General features: G+C 51.4%; 1 protein-coding gene, 1 long non-coding RNA gene and 1 other non-coding gene across 3 annotated transcripts; 1 reads left to right on the forward strand and 2 right to left on the reverse strand.

Moving 5' to 3' along the window:
* Positions 1-3390: 3390 nt before the first annotated feature.
* Positions 3391-4691, reverse strand: LOC125514838 (E3 ubiquitin-protein ligase EL5-like). Its single transcript, XM_048680206.1, has one exon. It carries the CDS (start codon positions 4425-4427, stop codon positions 3618-3620), a length of 810 nt encoding a protein of 269 aa, XP_048536163.1. The 5' UTR covers positions 4428-4691; the 3' UTR covers positions 3391-3617.
* Positions 4692-8782: 4091 nt separating this feature from the next.
* On the forward strand, positions 8783-8863 carry TRNAL-AAG. The gene has a single exon. It is a non-coding gene; the product is annotated as a tRNA-Leu (tRNA).
* A 4430-nt stretch (positions 8864-13293) lies between these two features.
* On the reverse strand, positions 13294-14969 carry LOC125512636. Its single transcript, XR_007285459.1, has 3 exons — positions 14625-14969; positions 13904-14330; positions 13294-13816 (listed from the first exon to the last, which is right to left on the reverse strand). It is a non-coding gene; the product is annotated as an uncharacterized LOC125512636 (long non-coding RNA).
* Between the last annotated feature and the right edge of the window lie 3122 nt (positions 14970-18091).

Raw genomic sequence — 18091 nt, forward strand, 5'->3', positions numbered from 1 at the left:
GCCTGATGAGGCAGAAGAAGACCCGGCTTCAGCGTCATGCATGCTTCGTGGCCGCCCCCGAGATCCACTTCCACATCCCGTTGTGTTTAGCGTCGACGAGCGGCATGGGCGGCGCAACCTAGGACCTATCGGGCGCGACGAGGGACAGAGAAGTGTGTGGATGTGGACTGGTCGGTCGACGGGTTGCCATTAGAAAGGACCTCGGCGGGGGCGGCCAGGTAGCTGACATACTAGTCCGTCCATGCGTGCGGATTAAATAGGACTGGTGGGAGGTGGTTGGACAGCTGAAATGTGGGCCCACCAAAAGACCCGCACACATTCGTCCAGACCAGTGTCTGTCTGGACGTAAATTCAGCTCAAATTTGTGTCAGAAATAAATGCAAAATAACATGATGTTGCCAAATTTTACGGTTGACACCATACAAACACGGAGGCCATGCCACTGAGGACAGAGATGTACCAAATGCGGTGCTAGAGGGAGTTGACCTAAGGCTCACACACGGAGGCCGTGCCACCGAGGACAGAAGCCCATGCCACTCCATCGCGGTGGCACCTCAGCTCCCTTCCACGCGCGATTCCGCGCCGTCCAGCCTCGCGACTCGAGAGTACACCCCGCGCGCCGGCATTTCTCTTGTCCGTTCGTCTCCGTGGCCGCGTGGCTGTCTTTGGTTCGTGCAACGCGTGTGGTTCGCTGTCCGCCTGCCGTCACCGCCGCCCTCCACATGGCCGCCTCCCATTCGCTTAGGAAGGAAGCCAGCGGCCGCCTTTGCTCACACCAAGAAGATTCGGACGCCGTCATTCGAAGAATCTCGATACACCAGCTTGTTTTTCTTTCTCGATACGTACATCAGGAGCCGCATCAGCACCGGAGTTTTCTCTTTTCCCCGTTCAGCCCGGGAACCGGTCGTGCGCATGCATCAGCAATGAGTAGACCAGACTCAGACACACATATTTCTCGGTGAGGACTACGTCTACGCTGGAGGCTGGACACAGTCCTACTACTAGTACTATTATTCAGGCAGGCACTAGCTTAATTAATCGTAGATTAGATGATGGCAAGAAGGACTAATCAGGTCTTGGAACTTTGACTCATCATATTTCAACACATCATTGGCACCACTGCAGGCGCTTCCAAAAGAAAGGCTATATCCGCGCCTGCGCTCCGGAGGCCACCCTGGAATTCGGTCTAGTGTCGCCCATTTCGGAGCTTGCTCCGTCTTCTGTTCTCCACATGCCGGCAACTTCTCGGTCTACTTTTCAGGGTAGAAGAAAGAAACCAAAGAAAAATGCACGGTGGCCTGGCCACCACCCTCCCGGCCTGCTTTCCGCACGTTTTCTACTTTCTCTCGCACCAATTGGCAGGAGCATAAACCCAAGAGGATAAACCGCCGGACAGGAAATAATCCTGAGAGCTGCAGTAGTGGTACCTGTATACTACTAGTCGACCACGATTTTTTCCTCCGAGTCCGAGCTGATCCATCACGGGCATATATCGCCGGGACCTGTGACTTTGTGAGGCATTTCAACGTGATAAACGGCAGCCACATCTCATGTTCTTCGAAATGCTATAACAAAAATTCCGATTCCGAAAGCGGCGTCCATGAGCTCGACGGAGAACGGATCCATGTCGATTTCAGGCCCATGACCCCTCATGTACTCATCTTTTCCGTGCCACACCGCATTGGTCCATACCGATGCCATACCTGTACCGCTAGAAAATCCCCGCACAAATCCACACCCACAGACGCAGTCAACTTCATAATATCAGCTTTAATCTATATAAGTCGTCAACCATTTATGTCATGTCCAAACGGCGCTAATCAGTTTTCCCCGCATTAATAAAATATCAGACACACCACACCTGTTCCGGCGGCCGGCGTGTGAGCAAGCCTAACCTAAGAGGAAAGCGACATGATCTGCAATTCTGGATAAGGGTTATCGCAATTATCACTCGTGTCGACATACACATGCTGGACATGCCGAGAGCCTCAGGCTCATTTCGCCTCCTGATGCCGAGAATCTCTTTTATTTTCGCTGCCGAGAGGCCAGCATCGGATTAGGATACAACAAAAGCATTGATGAAGAAAGGGATGCGTTTTGCAGATAGGCTCGGCCGTGAACCGTCCAGAAAGATCTCCCCCTTGGAAGGGTCCGGGGTCGCCAAGCAAGCTGCTTACAGAGTTGGTAAGCAATGGTTCCAATTCAATTATTACGAAATGAAACATCATCAGTTTTGTTGCAGCAGTTCCATTATCATGGAGAGCAGAGTGTCTGGCGAGCATCACATATTATCTGCTCTGCTAAAGATAAAGAAGCCATGGATAGACGACGAGCGAGCCAAGCAAATATGAAAAGAACCGGAGATTTTTTTATTATGTGTGTCTCTGTGTGTGATGGATGCTGATGTATTCGCATTCGTCCTGTATGTCCGACGGCGAGGCATGAGAAGGACACGTACGTGAGATACCTATCCGCTGGTGGCAGTGGTGGCTCGCGGAAGCAAACGGGAATTTTCTTCCCGCGCCACGGTCATGGGGCCAATCCCACATATAGTACTCGCTTTTCTTTGTTCCAAAGGGAAAATTGGGTGGTGGCATCATAGCATCATCATATAACTAATTTGCGAGCGAGAGAGCAAGCGATTAGCTCAGCTATCTCCAAATTGTTGGGTTGATTTCTGCTGTCCTTGTTGCTTGTTTGGCCAACCACCCGGCGTCACCATGCTTGCTGCTAACTCAACTATCATTTTTTTTCCATTAAAAAACAAAAAGGAAAGGGAAAACTCAACCATCTTACAAGTCAACCCACTTCTTTTAGACCAACTAACTATATGAGGCAACCAAAACGGGTTAACGGAACAGTTTCTTCCTTTCGAAAAGCGCTAATGAAACAATTATGCAAGAGAAATCCTGATTTTTTGTTGTTTGTTTCAGGAGTAGTGGTTGATTAGTGCATCAGTTGGCAGTGGTGATGGTGGACCGGTGGTCGATAATGCGGCGTACTTGCGGAGTTGGAGAACAATGTGCAGTCATACATGTTCTTCTCAGCTTATCGCCTGTCAAATCTCCAGTTTTGGCGCGTACGTGCGAGCGAGGTCCCTGGCTCTTTGACAGATGCCGCCTTCTGAGGGGGAGTGACATGACAATTTTGGCACAAATTTGACATTCGCAACGGGTGGCCAGAGAAAAACAAGAGCCGGACAACAAGTTTGGCAGGGTGAATATACTAGTACTGTCAGCACTGCTTACAGTTGCAGGTCGACAGAGAACGGAAGTATAACTGAATAACGGTATGGTGGGTTGCTGTCGCTGCTGAGCCGAATTGACCGCTTGCAAGTTGCAAAATTGAAAACAATGGCGTGTAGGAAGAACGAGAAGGAACGACGAAATGTATGGAGGCAAACTTGTTTTCTTCTCTTTGTGGTGTCATGCCGGAACATGATCATTCTATCCACATGTACATCACACATCTATAAAAATCTGTACAGTTTTTACTCCGAGTAAGAGTAGGAGTGACCGGGAGGGAGACGCTGGGAAAACTTGCGACGACGCCACGCAAGGAAGACGGCACATCGCTAAAGGTTGGAGGGGGAAAGGTCCACAGTGCCGGCCCAGGTGTCAGCATGAGCCCGCCGGCTGCGGCGGCTTCGTCTGCCGCGACGACGCGCTGCTCTCGCCAACGCCGGCGAGCCCCATCTCTATGTCTCTGGCAGCGTCTTCTTCCTGAGGCGCTTGGGGCGGCGATGATGCGCCGCCACACCCGAGTAGCCGCCGCAGCCCGCACGCCCCGGCGGCCGGCGCTTGCGCTTGCGACGGAGTAGGCGCTGATTGAGGTGTTGTTGTGGTGGGAGACGGCTGCTGCGGCTGCGCGCGGCCGGTGCTGACGTCGTCCTGGGAGCCGAAGAAGAGCACGTTGGTGGGGAAGTTGGGCGACTCCTGGTCGGCCTCGGGCGCCTGGACGGGCGCCGGCGGCAGCGGCGGCGCGTCGACGGCCGGGCAGCGGCAGAGCGGGCAGGTGGAGTGCGACTTGAGCCACATGTCGACGCAGTCGACGTGGAAGCCGTGGCCGCAGCGGGGCAGCACGCGCGCCGTCTCCCCGGCGGCGAGCTCCGTGATGCAGACAGCGCAGTCCATGGCCTCGCCCTTGGCCACCTCCCGGCGGGGCAGCGACGCCATGGACGCGTCGTCGAGGCCCCCGTCGTAGAACCAGGGGGCGACGCCGTCCCCCGCCCCGGCCCTCCCGTCCCCGCCGCAGAACAGGAAGCGCAGGTGCGCCATCACGCCGCTCCCCGGCGGCGGCGGCGCCCCTCCCCGGGACCTCTTGGCGCAGAGGAATATGTAGAAGCAGAGCACGAAGGAGAGGAAGATGGCCATCACCGCCGCCAGCATGGTGGCCGCCGCCGCGGCCGTCGTCGCCGTCACCGCCATGTAACCACCCACCCCTCTCGCAAGAATCGCCTCGCCCTGGTGCAAACGACAGCGGCCGTCTTCCCTCTCCCTCCTCGGTATCCGCTCCTCGTCCTCGCAAGCTTCTAGGCGGCGCGTGCGTGCGCGGAGAGAGTCAGTATATATTCAGGCCAGCGGGCTGTGTCTCGCGCTGGAGATGGATGTAAGAATGGGATTAACGTAATGGAGCGCGCGCTGCTACTTATACGGGGGCGGAGGGGATAAGAGGGAGGGGGAGGAGGAGGAGAACAAGACGGGTGTGGGGGCTTGGCGCGGGGGTTTGGAGGAGAAGGTGAGCGAACGGGCGGACTGTGGAGGGAAAGCGAGGATGGCGACGGTTTTCAAAAATGTTGACGCGAGCAGAGCTGAGCAGAGCAGCCATGGTGGGTTTGTTCGTTGGACGGACCTCCCCGCCACGGCCATCCCCGTCGGCCAATCTCGCGCGATGGCGTCGCCGGTGTCCGTTGCACGGTTGCACCAACGATGCAACCACAACACCACGTCGGTAAAACCCCTGAGATCGACCGGTCGACGCACACGCGGCCCCGTACGTGGCGCCAGTTAATATAAGTAAAAAGCAGAGCCATCCACTGACTGACTGACTGACACACAACCCCCGGGCAACTGACACGATTCTGTACTCATTCTTTTATTATATTATTATTACTCCGTATTAGATTAGTTCTAGTGTTCTAGCCCTGGTTGGATCCTGATTTTTTTTCCTCGAACCCTGGTCTGGTTTGCTGCAGGACACACCGCCGGATCGGGGGACACATTTGGACGGACCCAACCGCCAGGGCCAGGAAACGTGGGCCGGATGCCGGCAGCGCGTGTCACACGCCGCCCGCCCGCGGCCGGTCCCGGCCGTATAGATAGCTTGACGTGGATACGCCGATCGATATGCTTGAAGCAAGCAACGGAGCTGGAGGTGCCCCGCCCCGGAATCCTTCCATCCATCACAACGGGTGGACCACATCACGGGAGGTTCGTTCGGTATAGCGGTTTGTTGCCCCCCTACCCCTGTCCCTTTCCCCTTCCGGTATGCGTCTCGGGTTCGAGATCGAATTCAATTCGAACCCGACCGGGCGAACGAAGGAATGAGTCCGGTCCGTGTGGCTGTGGCATCGGCTCGGCGTTTCCTGGAAGCGACCGGAGGAGGGGACGGCGGCTTGGTTGAGTGCGGCTCAGTCCTAAGCTAAGCAAGCCGCCTTATCTTACTTGGCTGGGAATTCCGGGAGAGTTGACCGGCATATCCAAGTGCCAAGCCATCTTCGTCTGAACTTCATTAATTAGCTTAGTTTGGATGGTTACTACTCGACGAGACGTACTCGCGCCTCCGATGGGTGCGACCGATCGGACGCCACATGCATGTTCCTGCTACAACGCTAATAAGACTTCAATTGATTTGATTAGTAGTATTATTATCATCGCGGAAAATGACGTGAATCGATGTATGAACTCTCAAGATAAGCCCGAACTGGTGCAAGTCGTTGCGAAGCCAAGTTGCCCGTCTCTGACCCGTTGGGTTCGCTGTATCCGCAGCCGACTCGCCGTCGGGGTCAGGGGCGGCAGCGCGCACGCGGCCAGCCGGTTCGGCGTAGCGGGACGTGGCGACGGCACGGGACGGACGGACGCGCGCGGGGAGCGGGGGAGGACAGCGACGCGCGGGGTCTCCGGCCCGGCCCCGTGCGCTGCCGCCTGCCTGCTGATGATGCCCATGATGATTCTTCCGCCGTTGTTAAAAAATCTGCCTGGTGTCCGGACCCTGGCTTTTGAACCAGGTCGGCTCAAACACCGGGGGAAAGCGCGCCACGCACGCGTCCATCATGCGGGACGCCGCGCGGGCGGGCGGGCGCGCGCTGATGCTCGCTCCTCCGTGGATCGCTGCTGGCTGCTGCCTTTGACCGGCCTCAAAGCGGCTTTGTCATCCCCCGTTTCTCGACAGAAAGGGTGCCTTTTCTCCCGTCGAGAAAATTAGTTAAACGAAAAGAGCGGGCGCCTTTCTTCCATTCGGTAGTTTTGTGGTTCTAGTACACAAGAAAAGAACACTGCTAGGGTGCCGAGCCTCTGAAATTCCGAGCATGCAGACCGAGTAGTCGCGTGATTTCGTGCGAGTTGGCGGCTGATGTTTCTTTTTGCTGATTTGCGCTGCAATTATCCGATCGCGTAGGACGCTGACTGCGAGCCTGAACTTTTTTCTTTTCTCTTTGAGACAAGACTCCGAGCCTTAATTAAGATAGCTGCTGCGGCCGATCGTCGTCACGAGCCGAGAAAACGGTTGCAGTTTGAATCCAACATGGTACGTACATGAGTTCGGGACTTCCCCGCCAAAAAAAAGTTGGGCACTGTGGGGGGTCCTTCAAGCCCTCGTGCGGCCGACATGGCGCCACACGCGCTGGCCCAGAAGCCGCGAACCGAGGTACGTGTGCGCGCGCCCGGTCGGCCAGGAAGATTTTGTTGTGTGCTCCATCCATCCACACGACACTGACCTGAAGGCTCTGGCCAATACGATGGAGCGTACAGGTGTTAGGGCCAAATTAACCACACGCAAACGTGTTTCCGGTCGACCACCATGCATGGGGACGGGATATTTCTCATCGGCTAGGAGGGGAGACGATGCGGCACGCCTCGGCACGGGCCACTTGGTATTCCGCTGCAGACGGAACAACGGAACAACGGACGATCACGACGGATGCATATGAACGGGCGATAAAAGGGGATGCTTCGTTTATGCCGACCGATCACTCTTCCGTCGCCCTGTCAAGGATGATGCGATTCTCCATCGACAGATGAGCGTACAATAAGAACGAACAGTGTGCTCCCGTGCACTCGTACGCTTGACGATATAGACACGGAAAGGCTACCAAAAACTGCGAAAATGCGCAGGGGCACACAAGTGCGGGGGCATTCACCTGCGGAAATGCCTGCAGTCATCCATCTGCGCCGTGATCCGGATTTTAGAGAGAAAATTGTTGAAAAAATGATGGAAATTCTTAACTGTCTGAATACGAAACAATATACGTGTTTATTTTGTATAAATACTTCTGTGGGCCCTACTTGTACACGTGTCTACCTGTTATCCTAGATCCTCTGTTCTGTTACATACCTTATTCCATGAGTTCCGACAATTGTTCATCTTCTCCTTCCTTTGTCCCTGCCTTGCTTTTAAGTTATGTTTCAGTTCGGTTTTTTTCCTTTTCTTTTATCTCCGTTGCCCATCTGTCCAATTCCTTCCTTTACGTGATCTTTCACGCCCGAACGAGCTGCGGCGAGTCACATACGTCGACTGTCGGCATCTACGTGGGCGAAAAGCTCTTCGGAATGGCCCAGCCGGCTGTCGAATCCTCCTTTGTCCTAACGTGGCCGGACGGCGTCAAAGCTGGGATGGAAGGGGTGCGGGGTTCCGGGCGCGTCGGGGGAGACAACTGCTTGCCCATGCTCGCACCTCCCTGTGACGCCGCCGCCTTCCTCTCGCGCTGCCGGCGTCGCGGCATCTTCCCGGCAACGTTCTCTGCCTTGCAAGACGGAGCCAAAGGAAGGGACGCCGACGGACGAGGCGGGCTGTGTCTCTGCCGCGGCGGTCGGGTATGGACTGGATGACATCTACGACGGTGGATCGGGACCGATGGTGAGAATGGGAAGCAAGGGTGGCGGGCGGCGAGGGCTCGGGAGCGGGAAAGGTTGGAGGGCGGCAGGAGGCGGACCGCGTCTCCACCACGGCGGTCGGGGATGGGCTAGACGACATCTACGGCGATGGATCGGGACCGGTGGTGAGGATGGGGAGCAAGGGTGGCGGATGGCAAGGGCTCGGGCGCGAGAAAGGTTGGAGGGCGGCGAAAGGAGGAGGAACGATTTGATAGATTTGGTACAATTTGCGGTGGGTCGGTTTGTCCGCCCCATATTTAAGCTGGATATGAGGGGTGCCGATCAATCCGAGCATTCTGAGGCTTGTTCAAGGCGCTTGTTTGGGTTGAATTTTTGTGATCGAGCGACCTATCCAAATGTTTGAGACGGCTTTGAAGTGTCCAGCTATAGATGCTCTAACCTAGCCTTCATGGTTCAGATGAATACTGACTACGCAGGTTTGCAACTCTTCGGAGGGCAACTGCGTACCAATCACACGCGCCCTTTTTCCAGTGGTTGCACCGGCAGATGGTGTTGATTCAAGGGTGCCCAAACACCGGTGCTCTCTCTGGCTCGCTCTCAAAAGACAAACACACCGGTGCACCAATCCACCAAAAGTCTCGTGTGTCTCTGCGGTGCACTGTTCCTTTTGCAAGGTGCGGCCCCGGCTGGCTGGCCTTTTAATAGTGCGAAAATACAAATATAGCACAAATGATCAGATGGCCGAGTTGGTCTAAGGCGCCAGATTAAGGCTCTGGTCCGAAAGGGCGTGGGTTCAAATCCCACTCTGGTCAATTTCTTTTTTGTATTTTTTTCATAACACAATTTCTGGCACGATACTTTGCCTGGGCAGAGACCGCAGGATTTCTTCTCCGCTCAATCCCTTCTCTCCGCCAGGCCATCTTCCATTCCCTACAAACAAGTTCAACGTAGTACTGTACAAAGGAACATACACACACGCAGTCTCGAAAGTTCGCAAACTAGCTGGCCTCGCCTTCCTCCCCAACCAAACACGCACGTTCAACCTATACTGTACAAAAGGGACACTAGAGATTTATCATGGTGCATGGCCTGGAACAATGTGAAGCCTTTCTTATTCCTGCTTGATCATTGGAACGACAATCAAAATATGGATGATATAGTAAAGAAGGTACCGCACGGTCCACAAGTCTGGAGATATTTCTGGACCGTGGGAGTGGGTTCAGTAAATTAGCTGAATCTGCTGATGCTCCTGATGTTGTACATGGTACGGAGCATACTTGATGAATAAATTGTAAAAAAAATTCTTCAGAATCATAGGTTAGTTCGGTGCCATCTGTTTCATTTATCTTAGGTTTTCATCATGTAAGTATCTCATCTATGCTGGCATGCCGGGAATGCCGGTTTGTAGCAGTCTTCACGCAAAATCTCATACTAGTCAGAATCATGACGAGCAGCTTGTGTGTTTTCAATCATGGCAGTTGAGAACCTTGTGGCTCATGGTAATCAGGGCAACGATGCGCTTCATCAAGGAATGGTTCAAGCTCGACTACCTCGACATCTCATCCTGGATCACGATGCGCTTCATCAAGGACTGGTGGCTCAACATGTCGGCCGCCAATTTGCCGAACCGGAAGGCGATTGCCTCCCCCACTATGCTAACACGCTGGACCATATGGTGTGAGAGAAATGCAGGGGTGTTTTGTCACAAGTCTGACGCTTCCGTTCATCTTGCCTTCAAACATATAGAGCGAGGCCAGCCTTTGGGTAAGCGCAGGCGCAAAGCACTTGGGTCAAATCATGCCGGGAGAGTAGCGGCATTGTAATCTTTATTTTCGATTTTCATTGTAAAAGCAACTCTAAACTCCTTAATTAATGATGAGACAAATCTTTGCCTCCGTTTTTTTTAAACTCACAGTTATTTTATGTTGCATGAAACGAGCACACAATTTCCATTTCAATGACCAGAGACCAAAAAAACTTCAAATATAACATGAGATAACTGATAAAAGATTGACATGGAGTTTTACCATCTCTGCAGACTGGTGGTTCTGAAACCAAGATGTGCAGAAGTTCAACAACTGTTAAATCAGGGAAGCAACCAATTAACATCAAACGTGCAGTTATTTTTTTATGGATAAATCAACCAGTTATATATATGTAGGCAGATGAGAGGCAAAAGTAGAATGAGCAAACTGATTGCCTTTCATGTTAATATCGTTTCCTTCCTCAACTTCAAATTAACCATATCTATACTAATTTACACAATAACTGACATGCATAGGAAAAAAATATAGTGAGATTGTCAAGTTGGAACTCACCGTCTCACTGATCCAGAGCCGCCCACGACCCACCTCAACATCGTGAGCTACCCTTCTGGTTCACAGTTTTTGCTCGACACCTCGCCAGGTCTAGCTATGTGAAATTTATCATCATTTGCATTACCTGCAAGGTGCACACATACGGTGGCGGAGTTTCATGGGGGCAAAGGGGGGCATTGCCCCCCTTACTCTAGATGTTCTTTTATATGTTCTACCTAATTTAATTTTGTTCCTAGGACCAACTCAATTTGCAGAATGCCTGTTTAACATGTTCATGTACAATCGTTATGAATGAAATTGCAAATTAACTGACATTTTCTTTACTGCCGCATGCATGAAGATACTAGCAGTGGCTCCCCTTGCTTTTGTTGTTCTCACCGGAGTCTCTTGAATGTGATGGGAATTACACAATGCCCAGCAGCTACCAGAAGAGCTTAGAGGAGTTGTCTGCAGGGTTGGCCAACGCAGTGTCCTCCTCCCCAGATTTGTTTGGCGGAAAGGTTCTCTGTTCCTGGGGGAGCAGGGTATGGCATGGGATATTTGTTGTCCTAGTATAGATGCATATACATGCATGACATGTCTCAATGAGGCCTTCCAGGATGCACGGGTCGTACGCCCATCAAGGAAGAGGGTGTGCATGTACTATGAACTTTGTATTCTAGCATTCATCGACCAGGACATTCTATCTCACTCGACCTAGAACAAAGCTGCCACTAAGGTCAATGGTTCTAAGGTGCCTGCCAGTGCAACAATGTATTCAACAAGGTTGTCAATGGATTGATCATATATTTGACGAAGATGGTAGCAGATTCCCCTCACAGGTTTGCCACGGGGCAGGAACACTTAACTGGAGATGCTTGCACACAGTGGCGGAGCTTGATGAAGATTGTTGAGGGGGGCTAATTAGTGTTGAGGGGATAAGTTATGCATTAACTTTGAGAAATCTTTGATATTCAAGCCTAGTAATTAGGGTACAGTCAAGAGGTTTTGGGGGGGGGGCATTGGCCCCCTTTGCCTCAAACGGATGTATCTAGACGTATCTTAGTGCTAGACACATCCGTTTGAGCATCAACTAATTCTGGGCAGAGGAAGTATAACTTTTCTTTGACTAATGGGTGAATTATATATGTAGGAAAGAAGCGCGGTCTGGATTGTGGTGAGTAGTGTTGAGGGCGCACTGATAATATTATGGTTCTACTTACCGTGGTGGAGACTATCGGTATGGCTTCTTCTGCCCCCTCCTTTGTGGGTTTGTGGAATGGCAGGAGCATGCACAATGTTTACGGAATTAAGCCATTGGAGGTTTGCCACATGAGGTAGCCAAAGAGGGGGATGACGTGGAATACACATTATTAGTAAAACTAGATGATACCCCGCGTGTTGTTGTGGGAATAGGTTGCAATATATTTCAAATTTAGCTACATGCAACATGAACATTTGGATTAATAAATGAGAACTGAAATTAAAAGTACACATAGGTTATTGTAGAGGAATATTACATAGTCAATATTTAATGAATATATGTAGTATTTTCCTATGCGTTGTTGTAGGTAGAGGTTTTACCTATGCAGGCTTGTATCTTAAGGTGGCATGGTTACATGTTGAGAGAGATAGATTAATTGGTGGGATCACCTGCTTAGTTAGAATAACAATATATAGAATTAGCTTCCAAACAATATAGATTTTTGAACCAAATAGCTATATCGCATGATTATTTTAAAAACAATTGATAAAAAATTGATCAATCGATGGCATGTAATAGACAATGGGAGAAATTAATGTAAAATCAATACATTAAAGATAATGTATGGAAATAGATGCTGTGCAGAAGAGTACTGATTGAAGTTCTACTCTATTAAAAATGGAGGTGATCACTCTATAGTGATAACAAATTCTAAATCTAAGTAACATTATTACAAATTTTACGTAGAAACCGTGTGTAGTTTGTGAGAAGCGGACGTGGAGTTTCTACACCCAGGAGCAAATGCTCCTGGTGTGAACAGTAATATAAAAAAAATCAAAAAATTAAAAAATTCTAAAAAAATTTTGTGGCATATTTTCACAAATGTTAGTTGTCCATGCAAAATTTCATTGCAAAATCACATTAATGGAACACGTGGTAAAAAAACAAGTTACCACGATGTTTGTATGCAAGTTATAAGGTCGGCGGTGCTTATATTATCATACTATTTACACAGAAGTCATTGGGGGTATGTTTTTTCAATTTTTCTAGGCGAGAGTTACGCGGTGTTTGTGCCTAAGTTATCATGCCTGCGGAGCATATATTACCTTGCTATTTGCACAGAAGTTACCGGGCTATGTTTTTAACAACTTTTTTCCTAGTGCCGAAGTTATCACGGTGTTTGTACTAAGTTACCATGTCTGTGGTGCACATATTATCATGCCATTTATACATAAATTACCGGGGGAAATGCTTCCAAAAATTTTGTTTCCCATGGTCAAAATTACCAGCGTTTGTACCTAAGTCATCATGTCTATGATGCATATATTATCATGCTATTTACACAGAAGTTGTTATTGGTTATGTTTTCACCAACTTTTTTCTCGGTTCCTAAATACCTTGGGTATCAGGTATGCAATGCGTATATTGCCATGTTATTTACACAAGAGTTATCGGGGTACATTTTCAACAATACAACAAAATATGTACATGGTTAATATGGGTTAACATATGTTCAAACTTTTTGCATGGGTTAATATGTACATGGCACACTGAGCAGAATGAATAAAACACTAAGTTCAGCCTGAAAGATAGCATTTCCAGAAATGAGACCGCATATACAGCAACAGCCACAACAACAAAAACTTGTTAAAGCCCAGAAACACATACAATTGAAAAGAATTGATTGCCTCTCATAGGTATAGTTGCAAACAAGTTGAGGACACTCATAACAAAAAACAGATGAGAAATTTGGAATTTTTGAAGGATCAAATACCCTACAATTGCAAGGTAAATACTTTAGTTGAATGCATAGTCAACAATCACTAAACACATTGCTTTATACTGAAAACTATGTAATATGAACTTGCACTTCACTTCTACATGAGCAATTGCTTGTGATAGACTTCTGATAAGTCCAGATAGCAAAGAGAGCATCATAGAGATAAGAATATCAAGAACTGAATAGTGTTTTTACATTGTCCGAGACCATGCAAGAAGTCTATCAGCCCAGCTCTACCAAAAAAAATCGCAAATGCCAGCATTCCTTTCCCATCGTCATCAACAATTAGCTCATAATCAAACAAGGACACTCCTACTTCCATGATCTGAAAAATATGAACCAGCAATTTAGCACACCATTTCCTTGACAGAAATGCGCACGCGCAATAATGACTACCATATCTAACAACGGCTTATTCTCCTTCTGGGCCCTTGTGGGTGTGTGAGAAGAACGCATATGCTCTATCTAGAAGAACCATCTTCAACTATACAATAAAACACATCTCAGAACATTTTCACATGCTACAGATCCAATTCGATTAGACTATCTAGATTGATGGTTCTGATATTACCTGTGGTTGCTTTATGCCTATGATAAGACCACACTCTGATAGGTCTTCTGAAATCTCACACCCGGCGTCCTCACATTGAGCATCATGGTGGATCCTATTTGTGCTTGGTTGCACGATGATCAAAATCACACCGGATTTGCTCTTGCCTCCTCCGAGCACGAGACGAGCATAATGGGAAGGAGTTAACAGTGCCCTCTCTCCCACATATTGACAGTCTCGGCAAGAACGCAGATGGCTCCATTGCCCAGCAAGGTGTCATATTTCTATGAGTGAAAATGAACGAGCATGCCATTGGTGCTAGACAAATCGATTATCATAGATCACACAATTTAAGAATAACAATAGAATGGGTTGATTCGAGTGATGCACTTCAGTTCTGATGGCCCTCATAGAGGACGAGCGCAATTACGGCAACACGATCAGGAACCTGTCACATACACATACAATTGAAAAGGATTTGTTTAGTCTCTCATAGGTATAATTACAAACAAGTTGAGGGCACTCGTACCACAACAAAAACATATGACAATTTGGATTTTTTTGAAGGCTTCTGTCCATCAAACTAGGACTTCAGAGAAGGAATTTTCCATTTTGCATAGTAACTGATCCCATGCTATATTGTTTGAACAAAATTGAGAGATAAAAGAGGATGATTGCACCACAGGGGGGGGGGGGGGGTTTTCCTTGGAACGTTCACAGGAGGCACTCCCCAGAAGCTCACCTATCGATGTAGTGGGCGGCGACGGGTGGTTCTGCAGTGCAATGGGCGACGACAGGTGGTTCTGCAGTGCAATGGGCCACGGCGGTGGTCAGAGATGGTGGGGGTAGGGAGGTCCGACGGGATGGGGTAGCGGGCACACGACACGCGGGGTTGGGCCGGCGACGGTTTGCGGGGTCGCTGAGAAGATGGTGGGAGGTTGGGTACAGAGCGCATCGGCGGTGGGCGTGGACGTGGCGGCCGTACGGGAGGAGCCTGCCGGCGGTTGTTTATCGAATCGGCGTCGGAGCAGAACCCGGGGAGGGGATGGGGGCGGGGCGGCGCCGGGGACAGGGAAGGGATTGGTACATGCGGACGATGGGTACTGGGTACGAGATGGGCGTCCGCTTCGACGGGGCCATGGAGGAAATGGGCTCGGGGCACATCCTCCTGAGTGAAGTCTAAAATAAACCTTGAAGTTGTAGAGGCCGACTGACGGTGTCCTGGACTAGGGGGTACTCACCACGTCATCTCTGGCCAGTTAGATTGGCCCGAGGACCCCCATGGCCGTATACTCATGGGCCAGTTCGGATAGCTGCCGCATACAAGGAAGATTTCACAAGACTTGGTGATCAAGACAAGGACTCCTCCCCCACCGGCGTATTCGGCTAGGACTCTTGTTATCCTAGGCCTCTGGTATGTTATATAAGCCGAGGCCAGGCTAGTCGATAGATTATGACATTATTGATCATACCCTCAGGCTTTAGACCATAACATATGATCTCGAGGTAGATCAACTATGTACTTGATACTTCATTAATATAAACAAGAGCAGGACGTAGGGTTTTACCTCCATCAAGAGGGTCCGAACTTGGGTAAACATCGTGTCCCATGTCTCGTGTTACCATCTATCCTTAGACACATAGTTTGGGACCCCTACCCGAGATCTGCCGGTTTTGACACCGGCACCGATACAAATGAATCTTCACCTCTAAATCCCTAAAGTTGGTAGCCTGTATTTACGAATCCCGGTCGATCCCAACCCTGCCTGAGTAAAATCTTGTTTGGTGTAATTGGAAAGGTACGATCCTAGTCGGGATTGATTTCTACAGTGACTTACTACATGGGCCCACCTACCATGTGCATCTCTGCACGAGTTCACGGCTCAACCGATCAGGTGCAGTGCAGCGGTTACTGGCAGCAGCGCTGACTTCTGACCAAGCTCAAGACTGCGCTGCAGGCAGACTCGTACGTCCGACCTGATTAGTGTGTCGGACGCGCTCGGCTCGGTCGTCGAAGCCATTCCGGACGACCTGAAGGTGGTGGTCGTCGATGCTATCAAGCCTTTGCCGTGCCTAAGCCGATGTCCTGCAGGCTGCACTCATGTCTGTTTGTGCACATGCATGCACGTACGCATCCATGCATCCATCCCGCCATTGACCGTTGCCGTGCTTGCACGCGCACCACCGTTCTAAGCGGTCATCGATTGGACACCACCACCGTGGCCCCTTGCTGGATGGTAAGCTCGCATGGCCGAGCTGTGTCTCTGTCCTCGTGCCGCACCAAGCCTCAACTGCGCCATGAGCTGCGGGTGCCGCGTGATATGCCGGCCTAGCTACCGCGGCCCGCCGCGTGCCTCGATGGCTCCGCCCCACCGGCCGCGCACGTCACCGACCGGCTGCCCGCACGTCACTGTGCTTGTCGCGCGCGGCCCCTGTTGGCCATGCCTCGCTCCACTGAGACCTCGCCACCCGCCACCATCACTCTGTCCGGCCGCACTGTCCGAAGATCTCCAATAGCCGATGCCTTCGGTCGTCGTCCGGACAGTAGGCTCGGCCATCGCGCCAACCAGTGTGCGGCTTGCCCAGCCACATAGAAGAGGAAAGATGGATCAGTAGTGGAGAGGGAAGAGGTGAGGATAGAGGAAGGAGATAAAAGGAGAGAGATGAATATGACTTGTGGACCCAAACTGTCTATGAGAGTAGCGGATGAAGCCGACTGGGATTGTTCCTTTTCCTAATGCGCTGTAACGCCCCGAGATCGTTGCACCAGGTGTCTTCCAGTTATTCGTTATTGTTGCCTTGTCTTTTGCTTGCGTGTTGCATCTTGTCATGTCATCATCTGCATTGCATCATCATGTTTTCAAAACTTGCATCCATCCGGATCTCCCCATTGTCTCTGTTATCCGTTCTAAGCCCAACCACACTCGCACGTGCCCGTGGCATGTCCGAAATATTATTTTATAAGTGGCCAGAAAATGTTCTCGAAATGGGTTGAAAGTTGGCACGCGGTGTTGTTATATTGCCAGTAGGCCGCCTGCCAAGTTTCGTCGCATTCGGAATCCGTTCGATGCCCCAACGGTTAACTATAGCGGCAATATAGTCAGTCTATCGTCGGACGTTTTTGGTCTCCGGAAACTGCCGCCGGGCTGCATTCATCCTCTTTCCTCTCAGTCCAACCCATCTGCACAACCCTCTACCTCACCCCCCCGGGGGGCCCACCACCCCCCCCCCCCCACTCTCGACCGGTGCCGTCCGATCTTGATCGGAGAGTCCGGAAACCCCTCCTAAACCCCAAACCCTAGCAAATTTGCTATACATGGACACCCGTAGTCCATTTTGAGCAACGTAGACCCCTTCCCCTACCTCTAGCCTTCCCTTCCTCAGATTCCGTGCCGCACCGCTCTCATCTCGCCACTTGGCGCCGTCCAACGGACCAACCGCCGCCGGCCGGACGCTCCCCACCAACCCGCTCGTGCCACCTCAGCAACCAGCGCCGCACTCCTCCACTCCGCGTGCGCCACGTGGCCCCTGCCCGGTCCCGCCGCCGCAGGCCCGCGCCGGGCCAGATCTAGGCCGCGTGCAGCGCCCGTTTGCCCTAGCGCTCGTACAGCAGTGCCCGCCGTCGCCCACAGCTCTCCTCGCCTCCCCGCGCCGGCGCCGACCTTCCTCGACGTCCGCCCCTCGCCAGAGTTGAGGACCCCACCTCCCTGTCTCTGATGTCCTATGCCTTCCCGTTTCCCTCTCCTCCTCCCTCTCTCTCTCATGGTCTCTCTCTCCCCGCAGGAACCCCGGCATGGCACCGTTCCTAGCTCGATGAGCTCCACCACTGCCCGCCGGATCCGCCGCCGGGAGGGCGGATCTTGGCCGTTCCCGCCGTCCCTGACCTCTCCCTTCGCCGGACCCTGGCCGCCGAGCTTCGCAGCGCCGCCACCCCTGGCTTCCCTCGATCCAGCGGATCGGGGGCGAGGACGACATGCCTCTGGGCCTCGTGGACCGCGAACCACCTGAGGCCCAGCGCACCGGCCTCCAGCCCAGCCTGCCTCTTCCACCAACCGGGCCAAGCCCAATGTGAGCAACTCCCCCCAGCCCAATACAACTCAGATTCGGCCCAACTATGTTTTTTTCTTGTCACTAGCGATTTTGTCATTTTTCCAGAGAATTGCCAGTTTTACAGTATAGTCCCTCTAGTTCATGCATATCGTAACTCAC

This window comes from Triticum urartu, chromosome 6 (assembly GCF_003073215.2).
Source record: "Triticum urartu cultivar G1812 chromosome 6, Tu2.1, whole genome shotgun sequence".
Classification (NCBI taxonomy): domain Eukaryota; kingdom Viridiplantae; phylum Streptophyta; class Magnoliopsida; order Poales; family Poaceae; genus Triticum; species Triticum urartu.

What these genes read in the sequence shown, in the direction of transcription:
- LOC125514838 (XM_048680206.1), bottom strand. Translation starts at nt 4,427, where the DNA reads ATGGCGGTGACGGCGACGACGGCCGCGGCGGCGGCCACCATGCTGGCG.